This window comes from Numida meleagris, chromosome 14 (assembly GCF_002078875.1).
Source record: "Numida meleagris isolate 19003 breed g44 Domestic line chromosome 14, NumMel1.0, whole genome shotgun sequence".
NCBI classification, from domain to species: domain Eukaryota; kingdom Metazoa; phylum Chordata; class Aves; order Galliformes; family Numididae; genus Numida; species Numida meleagris.
This window is the reverse complement of record NC_034422.1, coordinates 9,137,956-9,163,503: the sequence shown is the minus strand read 5'-3', so window position 1 is coordinate 9,163,503 and position 25,548 is coordinate 9,137,956. Positions and strand designations below refer to the sequence as shown.

Here is a 25,548-nt window from a genome sequence, read left to right as displayed (position 1 = left end):
TTTCTGCTGTTGGAACAGCCCATTGGTTTGTTTAAATCTTTGTTGAAATACAATATCTTTCAGGTCTATTTCCTAAAATAATGTTTCCTCTGAGTTCTCTCCAACAATGTTTTCTGGTTTTACCGGTTTTCGGGAAGCTTCACATTGTATTTTGTACAGTGGAAGCATTACAGTGTTATTCAGATTTTTTCCTCATTAAATTTTCTGGTGGGACACTGTGCAAACAATGAGGCCACTGTGCAACAAGAGCACTAGGGACCCTGGAGAGCAAGTTCCCTGTAGACCAAGTTGTATATACATACTAGGCTATTATACTAGTAGATTATGATCTTTTTCTTCCCCCCCTTGAATTTCTTTTATCAAATTAATCTGTTAAACACAAAAATAATAATGTATTTGTTTCTCTTTATTGCTCAAGTGTAATCAAAACGTAGCCACAAGGCCTGAAGCTATCCATTGTTCAAGAGTGATCACATTTATTTCAAGTAAAATGAAGTGTGAGTGACTGGGATTTTTATTAGGTCACTTGAGCAACTAGAGAATGACTTCAATAGAGCAGGTCTCAGCAGCTCATCTCTTGCTTGTTTCTTTCCTGTATTTTATCAAATGGAGGCAATATTTTTCCTAAAGCATCTTTGAAACATGAGTGAGTTGTGGTCATGATTATGCAAGTATTCTAGATAATTTCTTCGACTATTTAATTTTAGCTATAGTAGAAGTGGAGAGTCAGTATGTCTCTCTCAAAAAAACCAACCCAACGAGTAACAGCATTGTTTTAGGGACAGGTAAGAAGCTCCCAAGAAGGAAACACATACCAAATACAATATTTTGTATCAGGAGGATAATTCATATGTCGTGTTGCATAGTTTCTGAGGTAGAAGTCATATTTCTGTTTTAATGAGAGAGCTACTCAATTAAGAAGTTGCTTGTGGGAAACAATCTGCCCAGCTGCCAGATAGCTGAATCTGGTGACAGTCTGAATTAGTTTTGGGGAGGATTTTTTAATCTGTTAAGGATTTTACTCTAACTTAATAGAAATGGAGATTTGAAATACATCCCTTGCAATTGAACCATCACTCGTTACTCTCCTGAATTATAAGAATGAATAAAACATTATTCAAACAAAAATAAAATTGTTACCTTATTTGCTATCTTGTTGTACGAGTACAGTCCTTGGACTGTTGCTTCAATAATATTAGCAATGCTTAGATACCACTGGGCTGGGCATATTTAATGATATTACAGAGACAATTTAATCACTTTCTGAAGTACTGAATATATTTACTTGCTTCAGTTCTCTTGGGCTATCTGCTTATCAACTTATTTTTATGTCCTCTGACATTTCTCCTTAATAGAAATGCTTATGAGAACTTTAGTCTAGAAGTACTGGTGCTTTTTTGTTTGCTTGTTTGTTCTGTCTATTGAAAAATATAGCTTTTTCATGTTTCTTGATCTGTGTGAATAGGGATAGAATGACTTTGCTCTCTTTCTGCTATCCTTTTAGGAAGGGAGCTGTTTTCCTGTTTTTTTTTTTCTTAGCTACATCTAACTAGTGGAGTTTGATATTTCTTATCCTTTTAGTAATGCCTCTTTTATGGATTCCACCTTTTAGTTTCCATGATTAACTCTTCTAATTGGTTAGATCCAACTTATACTCACTTAAAGAAAAGAAAAAGGTCTTTTGCTTCAAAAATAAGTGCTAAATATTCCTCCTGTCTTCTACCCTGCCATACTTTATTATTAGGACCTTCTCAGGAATACTTTTCTGAAACCTTTAGAATAACCATCTTGTCCACTTGCAAATATGATCTCTTTTCTCTTTATGTTTGCAGGATGTGGCTGCGAAACAGGCAAAGGAGGAGAGACTTTGTTAAAGCAGTGACTGTTTTTGTCCTTTATCAGTTGCACAGATTATCTTGTTTATAAACTAACATTTCTAAAGAAATCTCTGTGTTTTATAATGAACTCTGGAGGAATGTCAGAGAGAGTTCCTCGGTGGAAGGTTGTTTGCATACTAATGCATTGTTCTCTTTGTTTGTGGTTTGTTCATTTAACTTTTTGTTTTATCATTTGCCGTCATCAGGAGGAAGAGTTACATGGGAGGTGGAGTTCTGACATCACGATAAGAAGTTGGCAGCCATTCCAAGCCTTTGTGGTATAGTCTGTCCCAAGAAACCCACAGTCATAACATTTGTTGATAGTATGGTCCTATATGGAAACATTATTAGTTATGACAGTTATAGCAAGTTTTCAGAGGAAGTGACATTTACATAAGATTTCTGCCATTTTTTCAGAAATGCTACAGCTCATAAATATTAATTTAAACAGAGAAGAAGAGAGGAATTCCACACACAAGTTCTTAAGAGATTAGGATAGGTATCAGCAAGTGCTATAATTCTCAGATTTTACATCCTACAGCCCCATTTTATGGTGACAACAGAGCAGTTGCAGCTTCTGCAGAGGTCGTGTATCTGCCCTCTTCCCCCAAAGACAGTGGTGGCTGTCAGCTCTTGCAGGTATATACCTGAGTCTGTAAATCCATAGATTAATTCTGTGCAGGCTCCATCAGCAATCTGGTGTGTGATTTTGAACAATTTCTTATACCATTCTGTAGCTTTTTGTGCTTTCATCCATTGTCTGTTTTGTCTATTCAGGTATGAATGGAGATATTCATGATATGCTAAATGTTGTCAGACTTGATCCAGAGGGGAGCAATCATTGTAGACTTGGATCACACACTTGCATCCCTGTGTTATGCTACTTAGGCTCATTGTTCCCACTCCAGTTCAAAGCTCTCTTACTTCAACAAGTTGTCTTGGCTCACAGGAGAGAGTACAGAAATTTCCACAGTGTATCAAATCATTTGTCATTTTGTTCAGTATTGGAGCTCTATGCTTGACCAGATATTTCAGAGTGATGAGAGCACCTGCTGAAGCACGTTGCTAGCATGGGCGTGAGAAAAACAAATTATTGTCTTCTGATGCAAAGGTCGCGCTTCACATCAGGAGATTTAATTGTGCTTATCTTCCAAAGCTTTAATACAAGGCCAGGCTCAGCCTTTTTCAAATCTGGAAAACTGGCTGACCTTTCAGAGACCATTTATATGCATTCAGTTCATGATGTGATTCATTTAGTACACCAGTAATCTGCTGAGTATAACATTTCTGAGATTCTCTTTGGACTTCAGATATGAGGATGTGGAGATATCAAGAGCCTTGACAAAGCTGCCATCTCTATTTAGTACTCTTGTAGAGAATGTTTGGTTTATATTTGTGGTCTTCAGAAAGAAAGCAGAATTAAGTCAATGGTTCCACTGTATGTGTCAAAGGTTTACAGGCTGGTTCGGCCCGGTTCCGTGACGAATGGGAGATGAATGAAGATGGGAGTTGTGTGATTATTATTATTTTATTCAGATACTGAACCTCCATTACTGTTTTAAACCTTGGAGTCTTGTTGATATGGCTACACTAGGATCTGTGGACAAGAGGCTGTAGTGCTTCTTAGCTTCTCTAAGTTCTTTTTTTTTTTCCCAGAAATTTGGATGAGAACACAGGATATGTTACAATAGACAAGCTCCTGTCTAATATTTTATTTGCTTTACCTCTGTAAATTGAGGCAGAAATTAAATTCCTGAAAACCAAACTTCTTGGTTGCAGGGTCCCATAGGAATCTATGTCAGTCTTTGTAAAGAAGAGTCATCCAGAGCCTATCTTAGGCAAACTGTTTCCTGATAATTAAGGTCAGTAAATAAGTCTTTTTTTTTTTTCCCTCTGAAATTCACAGCAGGGTAGTTGCAGCTAATGGGAGTTTTGGATGCTCAGCAACTTCCAGGGTTAATTTTTTTCTCTGTTGGTTTTACAGCTAACATTTCACAGACCTGCAGGACAAACTGAAGAATGTGTTTTGGGAGAGATGCCTAAGCTATCACAGGACAGCACTGTTTTATAAGTTCTCAAACAGTAGCGATATTTTAAATATATTCTTAAAGGAAACTATTCGTACAGCTTGTTAGACTTTGATGCTCTTTATTACCCACAATTACAGAAGGATAATTTGCCTGAGAAAAAATCATTACCAACAGCATGCTAGACCTCCGTTTCATCTCCTGAGGAAATAACCATTGCAAGCAATATAACCTACTGTGTTTTCAATGTAATGCACTGCTCGTTCTGCTCAGTGTGACTTCAGGTAAAACTGTATTTCCAAGAGGCAGCCTAGTCAGCTGTGAATCAATATGGATTCCCCAGTATCAATTAGAGAATAGGATTTCAAATATCCTCAGAGCCCAGAAAAGTGCCTGGCACTTGTGGCTGGCTCTGGATCTAAATATCCTGGATTTTTCCAATCTCTTCTGGCTCAGCTGAAGGATCACAGGTGTTGTTTGGGGAAAATACCCTATTATGAGTTGTGAATATAAATCTGTCTCTAATCAGTGTGTCCCATATCTTTTGACCAGTTATTTTGCTTAGCTTTATTTTGAAGACAGAGGAACAAATAAATGGGAGAACAGACCCAAGCACTGATGAACTTTGAACTTACTTGAATGTGAAGCTGATTAGCCACAATTGAGAGAGCACAAAACCCCAATCTGAACACCCTGAAATTCAGCACAGGAAGCTTCTGGATCTAAAGTCTGTGTTTCACATGCATCTTCACCTGTATCCATCTTTACCTGTGAAAGATAAAAGCAGCTTCAGATTGTTTCCTTCCCAGAAGTACAGGGCTGCTTCTCCATTGTGTAATCCCGCTGAGCTGAGAGATGACACAGAGAGTGTCCCAGCTCCTGGACCCCGGGTTTTCCCGAAGTGTCAGGTCACTCCTCCTCACAGGTAATTGTTTACCATCATCATCTAAAAGAACTGCATCTTCCATGACTAGATTTACAGGTACAACCACTTCAAAAAAAAAAAAAAAAAAAAAAGTATTCACAGTGAGGTAAATATGTGGGTTTATTGCAGCCAAGCCACTCCTTTCAGTGCTCATTCCTTCTTAGACATCTGCTCGCCGATGTTAAAACCCTGAGCACCTTTGGCAAGGGGAGTGAACTCTGAGATCTGCAGCACCTGTAGCAGCGGAGCAATATTTGGGAAGGAAGTGTTGTCAGAGGAAAAGCAGCAGCTTCAACTTGTGTTCCATGTGAGACAAGTGAATCTTGATGACAGCAGTTTATCATTAACCTGAACACTGCAAGAAGCATATAAAGAGAGAAAGAAGAAGAAAGCCAGAGAGGCGTCCAGGATGGAATCCACCACCATAAGGATCAACAATGCTGCGGATATCTCTGTTATTGTCATCTATTTTCTGGTAGTCCTGGCAGTGGGAATATGGGTATGTTGGGCTTTTATTTTCCTTTTTTTTTTTTTTTTTGGGGGGGGGGGGGGCTTGATGAATAGGTAGTTTATAGGGTCCTAGGAAAATGGCTCAATAAATTAAAATGTATAATTATTAAGATCTTGGTGCTTAATTGAGATAGTTAATAAGCATATGGTGGGGAAAATATGGGTATTTACTGAAGAGGGGAAGATGAGCTGGGGAGACAACTTTATAGGTGGATGAATAGTTAGTGGAAAAGGTGGAGTAATGGGGTATGTGTGGGGAAGGATCCAACCATGAGAGGTCAGGTCAGCAAAGCCCAAGCCAAGTCTGGTCGCTGGTAGAAAGCAGGCTAGAAGCTGTGAGAATTGGCTGTGTGAGGTGATGCCTTAGGAAATAGTGAGAAGTGAGAGTTGTAGGGAAATAGTGGAGGTGGAGTCAGCGTGTGAGAAGGGCAATATGGCCTAGTGTCTGTGGTGTAGACTTGCTGCTGTGGCTGTGACAGACTGAGTGCTGCAGGCTGCTCTGAGCAGAGAAGTGAGGTGGGCCAAGATTGTAGCTGCTTTCTGAATGCAGCATTATTGTGATTTTTCTTTTTTACAGCCTTTTCTTTTGGCTGTAGGGAGCAGTGCTGTTGAAACGATGAGGAAGGGACAATTTCAGAGGTGGAAAGAGACAGCTTTGACTTTTTGCTTGTGATCTAAGCAGAACTGTACCTCCTGCCCCCAGGCAGGCAACGCAGAACATGCTGAGCACTGCAGGGTGAAAACTCAGTGCCTAATCCTAAAACAAAGGACAGCGCTTTCACAGCTAATGGGGAAAGGCAGATACTATCCTATCGGTGCTGAACTGTTTGGAAGTAATGGGCCAATACGATGAGTTACAAAGCTGTAAACTGTGGAATGTCACTGAATTTCCAAGCTGCTATTCTGAGGCTTTGCTCTTTCCTTGGGGCAAGTGCTCCTGGTCACCTGCACACCTGACTATTAACAAGGTGAGAGGAGGCCTTGTCCTTCTGTAATCCTGTGCTTGCCAGGAGCATCCCAGTGGTCCACATCACAGAACAGAGAAATCTGCTGCAGGGAAACCCCATCCCTTCCTAGCAGCCTGGCAGTGTTTTGAAGAGCACAAAAAATTGGAGGTGTACACAACATGGTCACGACCCAGTCTTTATCTTTTTGTCATGGTAGTAGATTGAGAAACATAGCAACAAATCTGAAGACTTCAGTGAACCTGAACACCTTGCTGTCTTGCGGGAAGAAACTGGGTCTTTGCTATGGAAGTCTAGCTATTGCTGTAGTTGAAGATCAGTGTCTGAAAAGGGTGGGTCAGATAATTACTCTGAGTAATTCCTGGAACCATTTGTTTCCAGCAACAAATTTGTTCCTTATTGGACAAATGAGTAATTCAGCTGTTGTGTGTAGTGAAATGGAAATTTATGACATATTCCCTTTCTTCTGCATCAGAATAAAAGATGTGGCTAATTTTCTTTAAGTCTTCTTCCTCTGTTTGCGTGTTCAAAGTCCGTCAGTGCAGACAATGGGAAGCCAGTATTTAGATCAAGGTCATTAATAAAAGTGGAGGAAGCTTCCCGCTAAAGCCCATCCTTTGTTAAATACAAACTGAGTGTATGAGAAGGAAATTTTAGCCAACTTCTTTGTTTGAACTTCAGAGGGAAGTCAGTGCACTGCTGAAACCACAACAAGAAAATTGATTTCTGTAGATACCTGCTTGAGCTGGATAATACTGAAGAGAAAGGCTGCGTACCTTCTGCTCCATGAACGTACAACTTAAAACTCAGTCTTTTTTAGTGCCTAAAATCAAAGAGATTACTCCCCCGATGAAGTGTTCATGTGAGTTAGAATTTGTACACTGAGCTTTTAGTTGAGTGATCAATTGTTTTGTTACATTTAATGTTCTGGTTTTAGTGTAACAAAAGATGAAGCCATGAAGCATGAATGGTTAACATAGACCTAGATACAAGAATCATTGTTCCTAGAATCATATAATCATTTGAGCTGGAAGGGACCTTTACAGGTCATCTAGTCCAATTCCCCTGCAATGAGCAGGGTCACCTACAATTTAGTTTTATTGTTTTCTTCATCATAAGTTAGTTCTGTCTAGCCACTTTATTTTATTTACTTTACCCTCCACTGTTTTAGCAGTTTGTTTTTAGTCAGTATATAGCTTGCCTATTATGCTTAAAATACAATTTAATCATTCTTCCTTTCTCTTTTTTTTTTCTCTAGGCTATGTACTCAACCAACCGAGGGACAGTAGGTGGATTCTTTCTGGCTGGACGGAACATGGTTTGGTGGCCGGTCAGTGTTATGTACTCTATGTGTGTATAAAATATGTATGCTCGTGTATGTGCATCCACTTCTGTGTAACTGTATTTAATCCTTAAGTGTAAAGTATATCTACAATAGTGTTGAGACTGTAATGGCTGTGTCACATTGACATACCCTACTTATCTTCAAACTTGTTCTCTAGCCACAGTGATACAATACTAACTGTACATCAAAAGCCACCTGACAGATAGGATAAAGTGTTGGGGAAGTTGTGCTGAGCTCCGAGTTGCCTTGATGATGTGACCATCTTGCTCGAACCTAGATATACTGATGATATCTGGGTAGATAAATCCAGTGCTTTGCCTTTTGGTTCACTTAATTTTTTTTGAATGTTTTGAATTTAGTACTTTTGCTGCACTCAAAAAGTTGACTTATTTTGAGGTTATCATAGAAAAGAGTTAATCTACTGATTTCTTGGTATTGCTCTGGTGTATCCAAATTTGTTAACAAGTTCTGTTCAGTACAAGGAGAAAATCCTGGAAAGATTATGATAAACTATTGTTAAAATATAGTTTAAAATTTATTTAATGATTATCTGTGACTTACATTGTCTTTGGTGCTGTTTTCACTTCAGAGGTGGAGAAAAGCAGCTGTAGACACAAAAAAACATGTTCACAGCCATCCAGCAGGCCTCTGGCAGAAATGCTATTAGAAGCAATTGTCTGTTTCTTCTAGATCATACCGTATCTGTTTAGCACGACCTCTTGGACAAGTAGAAAATTTTAAAACATCTTCATTTTCTGTGTTGCTATTGTTGTACATTCTGTCATGGGCTTGAACAGAAATCATCAACATTCCTGATTTTGTGTTGTTTCAAAAAATGTCTTTGCACTTCATAAGCCTTTTGATTCGAGATTCCACCCACATGGATTCAGTTACAGGATCCAGGGGGAGAGAGAGTAAATATTTGTTATCTAAAAATATAGTAATTTTTTTGAAGTAGGTTACACAAATACCTACACTTCATTCAGTCTTCTTCAGGGAGTTCTTGTCTGGGTTTAGAAGGAATCGGAGCTGCCACTTTAATGATATAAAAAGATTAAAGGGTAACGACAAAGATGTCATCATTTGATAGAGTACATCTGAAAAAATTCAAGTTCCATTGGAAGCTCAGGGAAAGAGAAACTTTCCTTTCTCTCCTTTCCATGTTGCTATGAGATAAATCCCATAATTCTACAGGGAAAAATTAACTTGCTTGACTGACAGTTTAATCAGTGGGCTGGTTTTAACCCTGTGCAGTTCTGTCTACTTGTCAACAGTGAATATCAATACTCTTTTGTGCAGACATAAATGAAAATGGAAGAGGTAAGGGAGAAAAGTCTCACCATGAAAACTTTCTATGTGGCTACAGAGGCACAGAGAACTCCTAATGATTCTTCTAAGATCCAAGGGTGGTTAACTAACACTGAATTCTCTAGCAACACAAAACCAACAGATTCTGCTCCCTTACTTGGGCAGAAAGACAAAATAGATGACCTCGTGGTCCAGCAGTTGGTGCTGGGATCATCTCCTTCCTGCCTAAACTGCACAAGCTCAGCATAGATGAAGTGCTGGTCACCAGAGCAGTCTTAAGATCACCCCTCCAGTCCTTCCTTTCTCCATTCCATGGATTGTTTTGTTGCCCTTTTCTGGACGTGCTGCAACAGGTCAATGTCTCTCCTCTACGGAGGACTCCACATTCGGGTGCAATACTTTTCCTGATTTAGATTGAATTTCTCAGTGTATGAAGTAAGAGCCGAGATATTTATCTTGGACTAAATCTGCCCAGCTTTGGCTCTGACTGTTCACTCCAACAAAGTCCAAGAAGGTTGCCTGGTATTTTACTAAGCCTGTAGCTAGTCTTTTCTGGCTGTTTTGTTCAGGTCAGTTCTGAGTTATTTCACTGAAATCACTGTCCTTGATGCTTGTGGATGAATCAACTCAATAGTTCCAATAGTTAATTAGGGATCAAGATACATAATTATGTTCTCACTGATTGCCAGAAATTTAAATCTATCATTAGTTAATTGTATGGTATGAAATGCTGCTCCATTTACACAGTCTTTTTAGAGAAAATGAGAGAAGAATCTTCAAGAAACTGGTTTTGGTTTCTTATGCTTTGAGGGAAATGTCTTTAGGAAAGACATGCATGACTTCTTAGATATTCATAACCAGCTGTACTTTATTCCAGAGAGTCACAGAAGCTCAGAGAAATTACCAGCTTTGTAACACAGGGCCTTGCAAACTGAACTTTTAACTTCATTTGTTGAAATACTTTTTATTCTTGTAAGAAATTGAGCATCTGTTACTAAAGAACAGTCGGCTTCAGTAGTAGCCAGTCTGTCAGGATTAACAGGTCTTCAGACACAATGAAAATCAACAACAGAACCTCAATTTTGAAGCTTTTCTGCTTTGAATTCTGTTCTTCAGGTTCCATAGTTTCCCAGACAGCTGTCTGCACAAAATTGTGGGTTACCTTAGATGCCTCAGCTCCTGAGGCATGAATGCTAATAAGGCAAAGTAGCATTTGGTGGGCATCTGATGTTCAGATGTGGCTGGAAAGATTTACTGCATAGATAGTAAGTAGAAAGCATTTCATAATCAAGGACGTAATGTACTTTAAACAAATGTCACTCGGTGTATTTACTGTTATTGAAGAATCGATCTTTGTGAGCAAGGTAAGAATTAAAGGGAAAAAAATACAGTTTTTTTCTTCAGTTCTGCATGCCTTCTTTTCAAAGTCAACAGAGCTGATCAGTGGCACAATTTCTCTTATCTCTGCATCCAGTAAAGTTTTACGTACTCTCACAATTCTCATCACTTGGTGAATCTGACACTGCTGTGAGGAGCCAGCAGAGACAACTCTCGTACATGTAAGATTAGTATTTTCCTTCATTAGATGAAGTAGAATAAGAAGTTAACTTGTCAAGTTCCATACAAAAAATAGTGTGAAACCAACTGTTTTCAGAGTAAAAATTGTGATAAAATATTAAAAGCAAAGCTCCGGTAGAGCAGGAAAAGTGAAGAAGATTTCTCCAGAATCTGTCAGGATGTTTCAGCCAGCCTGGAGGTGCTGGCTGCATCTCAGAGGACAAAGGTGGAAAGGAATCAGGTGAGTCTGCTTGCAGCCCTGCTGCTCCCGCAGCTGTCACACTCATTAAGAGACAGAGACACCTCACCTGATATATATTGTGTCTCCAAATCTCTCTGTCAGTTTATCAGTGTTGTTTAATTTGGCAATAATGCAATACAGAGAACTTGAAGAATAATCACGAGAGCAGAATAAAAGCCTACGCTTCTTTCTTTGGGTCTCAGAGCCTTGAAAAAGTCACAGTAGTATTTAAGTGTAAGCAGTGCACTGATTTTTCCAAAGTGACTAAAGGTAATCTCATAAAACTCTGGTAGGAAAAAATCTTTCCTAGAGGATGTAGTCACAGCTGTGAGTTAAAAGAAAAGTATGGAAACTGTTGGAGAGTAGTTCTCAGGTACAGGAATAAGAAATTTGTCCAGAGAAGAGGGATATGAGAAGCATCTCCTGCAGGTGACTGGAGAGAAGTGACCTCACGCTGCTGTGAAGGAGCTTCTCTGTTGTTCTTTGTAGGGAACAGGGGTGAGGAAAAATGTTTGGTACCAAAGTAATGCCATCAAACAGGAAAGCAGACATTAGGGATGTTAGGGTATGTATTAGCAGATCCTGATAGGGAGAGAGGAAAGGCATGAACTGAAAAGTATACGCACTACCATGGCAGTAGTCACTGATTTGCAAAGTGCATTGTATGTATGGGCTGGAACAGCAAGTGCCAGGATGTCAGTGCATCCTAAAGTTAATGAAAAGTGCAAAGTGAATCAGTTAATGAATAACACGGAAAAAACATAATGATCATCATCTGCCTGCAGTGTGATAGTGCTTTTCCTGAACAGAGTGCTCTTGTTAAAACCTGACCCCTTAGAAGATTTTAAAGGAGTTAATGTTCCACGTTCCAGGTTAGCTCCGTTTTTTGCCCTCTTTCCCTCCTAACAGCTTTTGTTCCTTTTAATCAACTTTCTTCTTTACTTTTCCTCTTCTATCTGTTGTAAAAATCAATTCACTAACACGTTGCTGAGAATGGCTAACAATTCCACGTTTTCTTCCCTGTCACCCCCCAACCTCAGCCCACCCTCTGACTTACAGCCATGCGCATGGAGGAGCTCAGATATGAAGATCTGCTCTCTTACTGGCACTCTGCAGAGGAAGGAGGCCAGGCACAAACACCCAGCCTGTTCCACCTCGGTGTGCTCTGCGGTCACTCCAGCAAAGGCAGAAGGGCCGTCCTGTCAGCTTGCTGCATCTCTGTCAGCCACATCACAGAGAAGTTCTTTTAGACACACAGCTTCTCTTGGGAATTGAGGCACCTTCGAAGCTGGCCCTATGGTGAGGGAGCAGCGTAAATGTTTACCTGGAATCTTTTCAGAAATTGTGTTCTTTCAAGCATAGGTACCGCAGTACTGACCGCTGGCAGATCTAACAGTTCCAGCAGTCAGCCTCTTCAGCACAAAAACACTGGGTCCGCAGCACATCTGCCTGCCTACCTCCTTGAGGTACTGTCCTGGAAGGCTGAACATTTCCTTTTCCCCTCTGGTATCAGCAGCACAGGTGTATTTGGCAGACATTCCTCTCTCTTTAACAGTTTTTAACTGCAGCTGTCAGTAATTTACGCTTCCCAGCTATGATGCCACTTTCTACCCTTCAGTGCACAGATAATGATAGAAAGCATGTTCTGGATTGTGTCCATTATTATGTATTGATTTTGTAGTTCTACTGCACCAGGTCTTCTTTAATTCAGAAAACAAGATTGAGAAACTGAAAGTGATATGTGCGCTCACATTGTTTCATCCTAAACGCGTTGGTAATTTTGCATTGCTTTGGTTTGGTTTCATATTTTACTTAAAATACAGTTGCACTCCGGGTGGAGTTGGGAACACATTACCAGTAATTGCTACAGTGTGTCCTGTGTTTTTAGGCACTGGGACAAATCCCACTATGGCGTTCTTGTCTGAGAGTTCTTCATTAGCTGCTTTTATTACTTAGATCTGCTTGCAGCACATTTCAAACTTCTGGAACAGGAGAGGGAACACATTAAATAAAATCAGGGATTAATGTGGTTAACCTTTTCTGGTGAGTGCAATTTCTGATAACCTAAATTAAAGTTTAATTATCTGCAAGGAGAACACCAGACAACGGTTACTAATGTCTAATATTAGTGCAGTATTTGTTTCTTCACAATTATTATTCAGAAAAAGCTGTTGCCACAAAGTGGTTAAAAGAAAGTTTTTTTCTATTGTGGGTAATGTCTCTGACTTGCTTGCTAATGCTTGTTGCAAGACTTGTCATTCCTTTAGAAATATATTTAAAGTGACAAACTGATTACATTTCTGTAGGGCACAACTGACTTCTAGAAAATTGTAAAAAAATAAATAAAAAAAGACCAGAACAAAGTGAAGTTAGAGACAGAAATTCCCTGTCACAGCAGAAGAATAGCTTGTCTGCACAAGGACTAGAAGATAACAGGGGATCCAGCTGTAGAAAGGAAGAAAAAAAAGCTTGGGAAAGAAAAGGTATAAGGATGAATTTTATTTGTTGCATGTAAAAATGCAGGAGGATAAGCTATTTTTTGTGATTTCAGAATTACAAGATGAAGAGTGTGTGTGCTGTTCCTGCTATGGCATAGCTCTGTAGAGTAAATCTGATCTTCAGAGTGGATTTCTATGATGAAATCGCTTGTGTCCTCCTGAATCTCAGGCAGTCATTCTTGTGCTCTCAGGAAGACTGATTTAATTTTTACTGCTACACAAAGGACTCACTGCAGTGACTGCAGACCCGGAGATTTGTAACTATTCCCTTCACGTGCATTTTAGGACCCTAAGAATCAACCAGTGAGTTGCAGGCAAGGAACGTTTCTCCCTCTTGTAAGGTAACTCCAAACATACTCCTAGTGCTTGTACTTGGGATCTGCATAAGAAGAATGTGCAGGGGCAGATCTTTCAGCTTAGAGGTGAAACCTTTCCTTTCAGAATGGCTCCTGCCTGTCAGCAATCCAGCCTAAACCTTTCTTGGTTTTGCTCTCCCTCTGATCAGCAATTCTTGTGTTTTGCCCCCTATTCTGTCTGCTGGATTGTTGCAACATCTGGGGGTCTTTGCAACATTCTTTCAGTGCAGCTCCTTTATTTGCTTTTTTTAGCATCTCCCAGAACCACTTTCCTCAGCCGTGCAGCTTGAAGATTTTAATTAAGTTAATCTGATATCTTTTGACTAAAAGTGAAAGAACTATGAAACCTGTACAACTCTCATTGAGTGCACAATTAGTCCCAGAGTCTGTAGAACTTCCATACGAAACAGGGAGTGCTGGTTTGACAAGTGTGCACTTATTGTTTCCTCCTTGAGCAAGGCAGATCTGTGTTGTTGTCTAATTGTTTGGATATCACCCAAATGTCAGTTAGTCAAGTTCTGCAAATACTTGAAGGTCTGTATTGGCTCATAACCTATTTGCCTCAGGTGGAAGAAGATTTGTGCAGCATTGTATTCATACTTCATCTTCTAGATATGACAGATAAAGTTTCAGATTTGATGGGGGATGGGGAAAAACAATAAGATAGAGTCTTAAAAGTAGCCAAGGAAGTTGGTTGTCAATCATTCTCATCATCACCCCTTGATGACAGGCAGACCTGAGTTCAAAATGCCAAATGAACATGATTCTTTCAAGTTGTAATGAGCTGGGCTTGAGAATCAAGTCTTGTTCTTTCTGTTTCCAGATTGGAGCTTCACTCTTTGCCAGTAACATTGGCAGTGGACATTTTGTGGGCATAGCAGGAACAGCAGCAGCTGGAGGAGTTGCCATCGGAGGGTATGAATGGAATGTAAGTGGCATGCATTTGAGTGAACGTATTTGTGACATACGTCAGAATTATCTGCAGACGTTAATCGAGATAACATTATCTCATAATTTTATGCTGTCAAAGTTGTACTTGGCAATACTTGTTTCTGTACAGATCTACAAATACCAATGTTACCTACTAGTTATCTTCCTTGGTCCTTGTCCAAGTGACTGGGAGATGATGATCTTTGTCTGTTGAATGAGACTTTTTATAAAATGATTGAACCAAAGAGATCAGTGAATTCTCTTCTCATTGTATTGTTTGATTACATTTAATTATTTATAGAGAGCACTCTCAGACTGTAGGATGTCTGGAAGAGTTAGTCAGTTTTGTAATCCACTATATTTTTTACAGCAGTTTTCGATTTAGAAATTGTTGAAAAGCCTTTGATTTCTTCACAGGCTACAGGAAATGTGGGACATCCTTCACGATCACACACATTCTAAAAATCTTTAGTTTCTCCTTCTTCTGACTGTATGTGTTCCACTTATGGTTGCCATAAATAACAGAAATATCCAAGCTGACTTAAAAGGAACTGCTTGGGATACCAGCAGCAGTATTAGCTGTGACAGCACAAAGATTCATGCAATCTAGTTAAATCCATTTCCTTGAATTCTCAGGTATTGTGGGTGTGGATAACAATGACCTTACGGTGCTTGATTCACCTTCATGGAAGGGATTATAACAAAACACAAAAGACTTAATGAGCATTGCATAGATTTCCTTGCATTTAGTTCTGTGCAGTGAAAGAAACGTACTGCAATGAAGAACTGTTGTTTTTTTCCTTAACAAGTAAAATGTTTGCTGCAAATATTCAGGTACTTTTATATATAAACATTTAAGGAGAATGATAAAGGCTAAAATGAATTACGAGGCAGTTATTCTGTCATCCTTCTCTGTTTGTTAACATCAGGGCTGTAACAAACCTTATTCTCCTCTATGCTCATAAACTAAGCAAAAGAAAACAGAGCAAACATTACTTGAAATTTTGTGGCATTCAAAGCTCTAGGACACATATCCTGCTTCAAACATACTCATATCTAGCTCTTCGTCTCCTAGGAGATTCTCCATGGACTAATATAAGTATACAGTGTACAACAATTGTTGTTTAGGAAGAAGCAATGATGCGTGCATGCATTTGGAGAGTTACACTACAGAGTTCATTAAATGGTTATGACAGAGAGAGACTCTTGGCTGTGTAATTCAGTTCTCTTGAAAGAAATACTAAGTTTGACTGTTATAGCGCTTGTGTATCGGTATTATTCCACTAAAATTACTTCTAAATTACATTAGTATGATAGCAGATGCTGAACCACTCTTTCTTGTCCATTTCTCGTCTTGGATCTAAAGGCAAAACTTAAAAGATAATGTTATTGAAAAAAAAAACAACAGAAAAAATGTAGATTTTTCAGCAGAACTTTGTTCTCTGTCTTTCTAATTATGTACAACTCTGTTAGGGAGAATTTACTAGCCATTTAAGTCAGAAAACTGACACCAAAATACAGTAAGATCACAAAATGCGCATGGTAATTCAAAATACATTGTGCAACGATAATGTGGAAATACAAAATACTAAATGCTTGTGGTACGTACTGTATAGTATGTGAGATCACTGTAATACACTGTGCCTTGTAAAACATGCAGACATTGCACAGAAACTCAGTGCAGAAAGAAGATAAAGAGATATCCAAAGTGCTTTTTTACCCTGTACCTAGGGCTGCTGGTATCACAAGATACCACTGCAGCATACCTGATTCTGAGAGGGAAGGTATTCTGACTCAGTGTACCTGGGATGAAGCAACTAGCAAATAGGTCTCAGGTATTAGACTTAATTACACCTTCTTTAATATTTCCCAGAAATTGTGGACTTACGGGCTGACTGCATTTTAACAGTGTGCTTTGAGGACAGCTGGAATACCTAGTATTGCTAGTAGGGTGACATTTTGATATTAGAAGGCAAACCTCTGAGCAGAAATCAGCAATTTTTCTGCAAAATGTATTATCATGTGTGCTTCTTTTGGAAACTTGGCATGAAATTCGTGTTCCGCAATGTGTGACAAGCCTCTTAGCCAGGATTTCATTCCCAGATTTTCAACTGTAAGACTAAGGATAGAGCAGCACCCATCCCTGCCCCAAAGTAACCAGGTTTCAGTGGTCTCAGTGGCCTCTAGCTGCTGTTTGGTCTGATCAATAGTCTTAGGGAGTGCTGTCTAGAGAGAGGAGGCTAACTCTGCTGATCTTGTCTTGTCTGCAGGCTCTGATATATGTGGTTGTTCTAGGATGGGTGTTTGTACCCATCTACATCAAAGCTGGGGTAAGCAAAAACATAATGTTATCCTGTGCTGTTTGTTTTAATCTTCCTCTCTCTTCTTGTTTGTGGATCAAGTCTGGAGTATTGCGAAGCCATTATGAATGGCACCGGAGATCTGATCACGTTAGAACTTGTCTGTATTATCTGTATGTATATGAATAATGATGATTCTCAAATTCTGAGACCTGAGATGTATTTGGTACTCTGTTCTTGTTCTCCTTCGATTGCTGGAGCTGCTGATTTGTGCATCTCCATTTGCAGCTCCCCTCCCTTTGCCTTCCACTCCTACAGTATCTGAGTAGCAAAAAGCTCCCTCTAACTTGCTTTGTATCCGTGCACTGTTGTATGAGACCTTATCTGCCCACTCCACAGGTGGTGACAATGCCAGAGTATCTGAGGAAGCGTTTTGGTGGGAAACGGATTCAGGTCTACCTGTCAGTCCTGTCACTGATCCTGTATATTTTCACAAAGATCTCAGTAAGTATAACTTCTACAACCATTTTTCCATCCAAAGTTGATCTAAATAAAGGAAACTCCCATTTAAATTATTTTTCACACAACTGACTCTGTTGTTTCTGGTTTGAAGTCTAATTGAACTAAGGGGTAAAATGTGTAATACGTGTATTTTGTTTCTTCTTTGTAGTGAGATGGTGTGTGCAGATCTGTTTTGCAGTCTGAGGGGTTTTTTTGCTTCCTTGAATATCTCTGGGAAGACTTTCTTCTTGGTGTTTGTTGGGCTTTCTCTTTTTAAATGTTTTCAAGGTTTACTTCTAGAACAGGCAAGAATGGAGGGAACCTTGTATTGTATTGCACTCTGTTGTTTAGAGATCTGTGAAACGTATGGGAGAAAATGTCATGGCCTATCAGCTTGTACATTTTGATCTGCTTGAACTGTCTGAGAAATAATAGCTGCCATCAGCTTGGGCACACAACATCCCGCTCCAACCCTCTGGTCATTCTGCTAGGGAGAATGAGCAATGCTTTTTGGAAAAGAGTGCTGTTGGGTTTTCAAGGAACAGGATTTTTTGCCCCTAGACTTCATATTTATCCTTCACTCTGGTGAACATGCCATCAGCAATATACGTAGCTGAGGGAAAAGAGCAAAAGAGCAATGAAAAAATGAGAGTGATAGAAACTAGAAAACAAGAGAGTGGGAAAATGCAAAGGAAATGGTAACAGCTGAGGTGAAAGGAGGGAAGAAGAGAGATTCTTTTAATGGGTAAGTGGTTGCTATAAAGTTTAAGTTGCTATAAAGTTAATGTTTATTAAGCATGTGGTTGTGCTGCTGTGAATTAGTGAAGGGAGCTGGTATTTTCCATATGTCTTGAAACTACTAAGCCTCTGAAGAAGTCCACAGTTCAGGTATACCTCAATCTGTTGTTTTTCAGAAGTTGCCATGGCAGATTACTCTTTGCCCTCTGCATGGGAGCTGAGTGATAATAGTGCAATTTAAGCTAAAAGATTGGCCTTTTGCTCTCATTCTCACATCTTCACGATAACTGATCCTTGCAAAGGTTATAAATTAAACAGGTTGGTACTATGAGGCTGGCCCCAAAGCTGGATTTCTGTATAGTTCAAAAGGATCGGTTAAATTTACTATTGTTGTGCTTAACTACCATGATCAGAAATCCCAGGTATGTTGCACATGACACAGAGTTCTGGCGGTTCTGGTAGCTGAGGAACATTTCCAATCAGATGACTCAGTCCTATTCTGCAACACGTTTGCAGTAAGCCCATTAAGGAGTTATGTAGGTTCTGAATTTGCTGTCTTTTATTCCCAGCCTCTATCATGCCTAAGAGTTTAGTCATGAGATTTCATCCTGTTTCACTTGGGGTGACTTAATTCTAGGCAAGACACGTTCTCCATTTAAACTTCCCATGTGGTCACAAGGCTGAAGCACCTTCTCATGCACTTGTGGGAGCAAAGCAATAGTCAAGAGATCCACATAGCAGCGGATTACCAGGGCCCCACTCTGCCATCCCAGCTTCTGATGAACTCAGTTATTCCAGATGTATGTGGTGAATTGCTACGGATCTGGGTTTCTGTGCTATGCAGGGGGAAATCTGGTGTACAATTGCTCTAACCATTGCCCCATCTGCCCAAAACAATGCTGACACTGTCAATCCCATATACAAATGTGGCTGTGATTTCTGTAGTATGCAAACATTTTCTACATTGTTGCATTATGTGACTATATTCAGTAGAGCAGGATTTGCTGAGGTCTAATCTACTTGCTGTATTTTATTTGCAAGAAGCAGAATGCTCAGATTTTGGAGGTTTCAGGTACTGCCAGAGGAAGTAACAGTAGGTTTTTCTGTACCATGCTATGCAAAACCAGGCCCAAATTGCCTTGGAATGAACAAGTCCCAGGAGCACAAAGGGAAGGGCTCTTCCACCCCGGACCATAGCTAGCTTATCTGTGCTATGTAGAGACGTACATGCTGCGCAGAGCTAGCACAGGTCTCTCTTCACAGAGACACGTTACATCTCCAGAGATACTCATGTGTTGTCAATCTGTGCCCTGTCCACCCTGCAGATTTGCATTTTACTTCCTCGACTGGTGCTTTTCCAAGCACTCCTTTGTTGTCATCTGGGCTTAGTGAGATTTGGTGTAGAAGGATGACTTTCTGCCCTGCCCTTGACGGGCAGTCACACCTAACAGGTTAACCACCACTTGTCCTTCTAGAAGAAGAGTGGCATGTTTTCAGGGTAGTCACTTCATGTGCTGATTCCTTAATTTGTTATGTTATCTAATGTTCTTAGTAATATTATAATCAGGGTACTTTCCAATGAATAATAACGTACGTCATATCATGTAACTTCTGGCTTGCCCTCTCTGGCATGCCGCCCACCACTGCGTGATGATGCACGTGTCTGTACAAAATAATTACTGTTTCTGTCTTTTCTTGAACATTTTCTGTGTATTTTTATTGTTCCTTTGTTTTGTGGCTTATCAACCACTTGTCAGGCAAGGCTATGCTGCGAGGTATTGATCTTTGGGATCAGGACACACATCATCAGTCAGCCCAAATGATTTTCAGCCGGCTGCACAAGCATCTCACGTGTACGTGCTTCCTAAGCGTGCAGAACTGTGAGTCCAAAGCCCCTGGAAGCTCTCAAGGCCTCGCTTTATAACCGTGCTGCTGATATTGGTCATTGTGACAGAGAGTATGGTCTAGAGAAAATAAAATCAAGAGTAATTAACTCAATTATGATAAGACAAAAGGGAATTAAGATCTGAAGAAATCAGAAATAGATTTATGAGAAATCAGGGCATAGGTTTACCAGCATAAGGGTAGACAGATAAACTAATCTTGGAACTGCACGGTGTAGAGTAAATAGGAGAGCACTGGGAGTTCATTAACATTGGAGCTGTATCCACTGGTGATATGTGCAGGCTCCAAGTTAGTTATAATACACTGCCAGTTGTTCCTGCAGGATCTGTGCATGGCTTCAGAGAAAGAGCTTGTAATGGGAAGATTTACTCTATTCAGAGATGAGATAAGGGTTAAATAGTATCAGTAAAAGGCTGTTAGTGGAGAAATAAGGAAATATTGGAAGGAAGTAATCTGATTGGGAGGGAGGAGCAGTGAAGCTGGAAGGTAACAGCAATTCAAAGTTGCTGATATATTGCTCAGGACACTAAATAATTAACTGTACACTTCTTTGTTAGGGTCATTTTAGGAGCATTAATATTTAATGCTATGTAGGCTAAACTAAAGCCAAGAACAATAAAAGACTTACTTGGATGTAAGCAGATCAGTGGTGTGAAAAGGTAGGAAAAAATATTCCCATAGGGATAAGGGACAAAGGACACAACCTAGCAGCCACTGGGAGATACGATCTGAAAAGACCCGGTTCCGAATTTCAGCCTAAACCTGTAAGAAACCTAATCACCTCGAGCTGCTCCAGGGCAGGGTTTGGGGAGTGGAGCCCTTGCTGTGACTCGCACCCTGCTTCCTGCGCGTGGCCGCACTGCATGGGGATCTCCTGTTGCACTGGTCCGCACTACCTCATTCTCCAGCATGAGCCAGTCCTGGCTTCAGTCACCTGCCATGCTTTGTAGCTCCTGAGCGTGTTGAACCCTACTAGGACTTGTGCTGTGAAGTGAGGCTGTGACTGCCTTTATTGTGCCCTTGTACGGGAAGTGTGGGATACAGAAAGGAGGCATGCAGGTGGGATCGGGTGAATCCTTCATCTGGATGCTTGGGAGATACAAACCTCTAAGGATGACTCGTGGCAATGCACTAGAAGCGCATTGGGGCAGATCAATCTTACTGTAAACTTAGGTAAATAACCTTGATGCAAAGTATCTCTCATTAAGGAAATTATTTAATGTGATTAAAATCCCAGTAAGAAATAGATTGTTATTCTGAAACCTGAACAGCTCCTTTTTTACACAAGAGCTAAGGGTCTCTTCTGTTAGCCAACGACGTCAATTATTCTGACAGGAACTTTAAATTTGTGATAAATTGTTTGCTTTTAATTCCCATTTGTCCTGAACTAGTGAGACTAGCTATAGCACATGTGTGTAAGCAGTGAAGGAAAAGGGAGAGACTTACTGGCATTAAAGAAAGAACCATGCCATACCTTGGAGGCATCGCAGGTCCCACTCCTGGACACAGCAGCGAGTGAGTTTTCAGTAACGCTTTATTGAAGTCCCTCAGTATGGAAGCACACAGTAGTGAGCAGGTGACTGTCTCTGGCTAAAATGAGCCGTTGCTAAATATATGGAAGTTCTCTGAGAAATGTTACAGCTCTTACACTGAAAGAACCACAGTTCTGAGAGGAACAGCTTCTATTTTCATTTTGCACTTTTTTTTTTGGTGCAGTACTGTAAGGGGTTGTGTATTTCAGTCCCCTAATCATGAATGTGTTATGTGCCATCACCTAGAGCCTACACCTTGCCTAATATGTCATTTCCATCTTTTATAGGCAGACATATTCTCTGGAGCTGTGTTTATACAGTTGGCCATAGGGCTGAATTTGTACTTGGCCATTGTTATCCTGCTTGCTATTACTGCTCTTTACACCATCACAGGTGAGTTTGTAGAGCAGTCTGATAAAGCAATGAAGTTAGAGAAGCCAGAAAAAAGAAAATGGGAAGTGGATAAGATGGGAATAATAAAAACATCAAAGGTGTGTTTTACAGTGATCTTTGTTTGAAAGAGAGAGGTAGGAAAAAAAAAACAATAAAAGAGAAAAAAAGGAAAAAAATTTCATTGAGGCACTTGCAGAGGGGCTGACCTCCCTGTTTTTTGTCGTTAGGTGGCCTTGCAGCAGTGATTTACACAGATACCTTGCAGACGTTTATCATGGTTGTGGGATCTTTTATTCTCATGGGATTTGGTAAGTAAATCACAGTGCTGACAGCAGTTGACCCTGCCGCGTGGAACCCCGCTGTCTTAACTAGCAAATTTCAGTTCATACACCTGCTTAGCAGGGAATGATGTAGGCATGTTGCTGGGCAATTTGGTCATTGAGACCACTCCATTCCAAAGAGCAGGTGAATGCATAAGATACTGTATAACATCCCATGAGAGAACGGGACTTGTGATGGATAATGAGGTGAAAGTGGAGTTGTAAATGCTGACGATAGACTTCAGAAATTCAGAGAGTAACTTTTTTTCTAGATCATAATTTCATAGATTTTCAGATGCTAATGCTTGGAATTTCTGATTCAAAATGAAGAAGTGTTGGCCGCATTGCATGATTTTTCTGTGTTTCTAGCTGCAAGCTTGTGTTAAAACAGCCCCCAAATCCTAGCACTTTAAGTAAGCCTTGTAGTTGATCTGTGGATGTCTTTATAGAGGCAGTTAAAGAAGAGATATGACTTGCATGTCTATGGATAGAACAATGCGTGTGTCCGGGAGCCCATATGCACTTTAAAACAGGAAGTGTACTGTGAAACAGAACTAATAGAAATGGATCATTAGAGAGAAAGATGGAGTGATAAGATTCTGTTACATTTCAGTTCCTTTCATTTCTGGCTACTCAGTTTTTAGTTTTCCTCTAGACAGCTCTTTCACTGAAATTAGATTAATCCACCACTGTTACAACAGAAGTAACTGATAAGATCCTGCTTTTTGGTTCTCCCTGGGTTAAAGGAGTGTGGAAATAATCTTAAATTTACTTCTTGGAATGCATGCATACAAGATGTTGAGACTGTGGAGCTTAAATCAGTCTTTGAGAGATGCACAGAAACCAACAAATGAAGGTCACTTGGTGCTTTATCGTGTGAATGCTTACAAAACACTGCATACTGTTTTCTGAAAATGCACATATATACTCGCTAGGGTTTTGTACGTTGCTCTTACAGTGTCCTCATGTACTCTGGCTCTATTTGTCAGTGCTACATCCTTTATCACTACTTTTGCTTTCTATTTTCCAGCATTTAAAGAGGTAGGAGGGTATGATGCATTCATGGAGAAGTATATGGCTGCAATTCCATCCAATATCACCTATGGAAATACTACAATTGATCCCAAATGCTATACTCCTCGAGCGGATGCTTTTCACATCTTCCGAGATCCTGTCACTGGAGATCTGCCATGGCCAGGCCTCACCATTGGTTTGAGCGTCCTCACTCTGTGGTACTGGTGCACAGATCAGGTAATGTGGAAGCCATATGCCTTGGAAATGCAGAACGCAAAACTCTGCAGTCTTCTAGTATGATCTAGGAGCGATGCTTGTTTCTTCTCTTCCCCCACAGTTTGGTATTCAAAACTAGGTCACAGAAACGGCAGTTATTTTAAGGCTAGTCAGAAACTTTCCAGCTTCTGGTTTCTGAACTCCTTTATTAAATGGTTCTGTTTTGGGGCCGCTGGACCATACGTGTGCAAGAAAATGGAAATGATGTTCTTTCAGCTCTTCTTATAAACTGCCCAGGAGATACGGTGTTTAATTCCTTTCCCATGTTTTTTGATGTGTGGTTGTGCATAAGAACGAAGAGTGAGGTTGTAATGTGAACATTTACTTAAGAAACCTTATATCAAACGGTCTTAGTTGGACTGGGATGGTTCTCCATTCAGTGATCCAAGTTTGTCTCCTGTTCATGTGGCTTCCACCTTTGCACACATGGTTTTGGGTGGATTTTCTTTATGCATTTGGTTTTTCAGTCTGGAGACTCTCACCTTTTCCTTCTTCCTTCTCCCTAAGAGCTACCATCCAGCTTCCCAGAGAGGTCACACTGACATGAAAGTAGGAAAATGTGCTCCTGCAACTGTGACATACTAATGTGTCCAGCCTGAAGAGAGTGATCTCTCTGCTTTCTGAATTGTGAGAAAGATAATTTTTCACAATTTATAAAGCAAATTAAAAAGGAATGTAATTATCTATTTTCTTCCCTTTTGTCTCTTTGACTTGCTTCATAAATAACTTTTGAGAAAGAAAGAGTGTTAGCTCTTGAACATATGTGAATAAATGATATTTTCCTTTACTTATTTTAAATGTATTTTCATGCAGCTTTTATGTTTTCCCAGGGATGGGAATCGTAAATAGGCTCTTTCACCATCACACGGGTTGAGGAGTACCTTGTATCTGGAATGTGGCTTGGTGTGTTCGTGGAAATGGTATTGATTGAGTCACGCGTGCTTGTCATGTCTCATTGACAGGTTATTGTCCAAAGATGTCTCTCTGGCAAGAACATGTCCCACGTGAAGGCTGGATGTGTGATGTGTGGATACCTGAAGCTCTTGCCCATGTTCATCATAGTGATGCCTGGAATGATCAGCCGAATTTTGTATACAGGTATATGCATATATTTACAGGGATGCAATTTTCTTCTTGCTGCCAATCTTTCACTGGCAATCTCTCTCAATTTCCTATTCTCTGTCCTAAATACCTGTGACACTGTCATCTTGTCATACAATTGTTCGGGCACATATGTGCATTTGTACATGGGCAGAGAAGAGATGTTTAGGTTGCATGAAAAGTGTGTTCCTCTGTTTGTTTTTTGACTTGCTTTTCTTGTGTTACCGAGTTCTGGTCTGACAAACTAATTCTGCTGTTTTTTGATCTGCAGCAATTTTTAGTATTTATTTTTAGAGAGGAAGGGGACGATAGAGGCTTAGAATCATCTTCTGTCCTGCTAGCAGACCAAGGGTGATATAGAACATGTCAGTCCACTGGTTCAGCTCGTATTTGTTAATATGACCTTGTCTAACTGTGTCTCATTATCCTTTTCTCAGATGTGGTGGCTTGTGCTGTGCCTGAGATCTGCCAGGAGGCCTGTGGCACCGCGGTTGGCTGTACCAATATTGCTTATCCAAAAATGGTAGTAGAACTTATGCCAAATGGTAAGACACTATCTCTATTTTTGTTTGTTGTTTTAGGGAAGCTGAGGCTGCCAGACTGTAAAAATGAGTGACAGGGAGAGCCCAAGTCTCAGATTTAGCTAAAAAAATATCTTGCTAAAATATTTACTGTTAGTCAAAGGGTAAGTCATCCTTACTGGTTGTGGCTGGAGGTGCAGAACAGCTGCATGCTGACAATGTCAGCTCTCAGTTAGCAGATACTGAGTAATGAGATTCTAATTGTGCTCCCTCCCTGTGAAGGTCAAAAGTAACCTGCTTTGCCAGCATTTTATAAAAGACTTGTCAGGATGTCTGAGTTGCAGGCATACACCTGCAGTCCTTGTGCCAAACCCACTGAGGTGGGAGAAGATATTGTCCCGTAGGCAC

At 40.1% G+C, this 25,548-nt stretch overlaps 1 protein-coding gene across 8 annotated transcripts in view; it reads left to right on the top strand.

Annotated features, from left to right (window-relative positions):
- LOC110406399 (sodium/glucose cotransporter 1-like) overlaps positions 1-25,548 on the top strand; it is a 56,180-nt gene that overhangs the window by 23,970 nt on the left and 6,662 nt on the right. For 6 of the 8 annotated variants that reach the window (XM_021412850.1, XM_021412848.1, XM_021412847.1 and 3 more), the window contains 12 exons: positions 2,084-2,516; positions 3,657-3,739; positions 3,862-5,328; positions 7,563-7,634; positions 14,433-14,537; positions 16,810-16,869; positions 17,239-17,343; positions 21,803-21,908; positions 22,136-22,216; positions 23,259-23,479; positions 24,481-24,616; positions 25,057-25,164. In XM_021412850.1, the coding sequence (XP_021268525.1) occupies positions 5,239-5,328; positions 7,563-7,634; positions 14,433-14,537; positions 16,810-16,869; positions 17,239-17,343; positions 21,803-21,908; positions 22,136-22,216; positions 23,259-23,479; positions 24,481-24,616; positions 25,057-25,164 (1,084 nt within the window). In that variant the 5' untranslated portion in view covers positions 2,084-2,516; positions 3,657-3,739; positions 3,862-5,238. Of the gene's footprint in view, positions 1-2,083; positions 2,517-3,656; positions 3,740-3,861; positions 5,329-6,985; positions 7,167-7,562; positions 7,635-11,795; positions 13,595-14,432; positions 14,538-16,809; positions 16,870-17,238; positions 17,344-21,802; positions 21,909-22,135; positions 22,217-23,258; positions 23,480-24,480; positions 24,617-25,056; positions 25,165-25,548 lie in introns of those variants that run through there. The other 2 variants (XM_021412851.1, XM_021412852.1) reach the window with 2 other exon arrangements.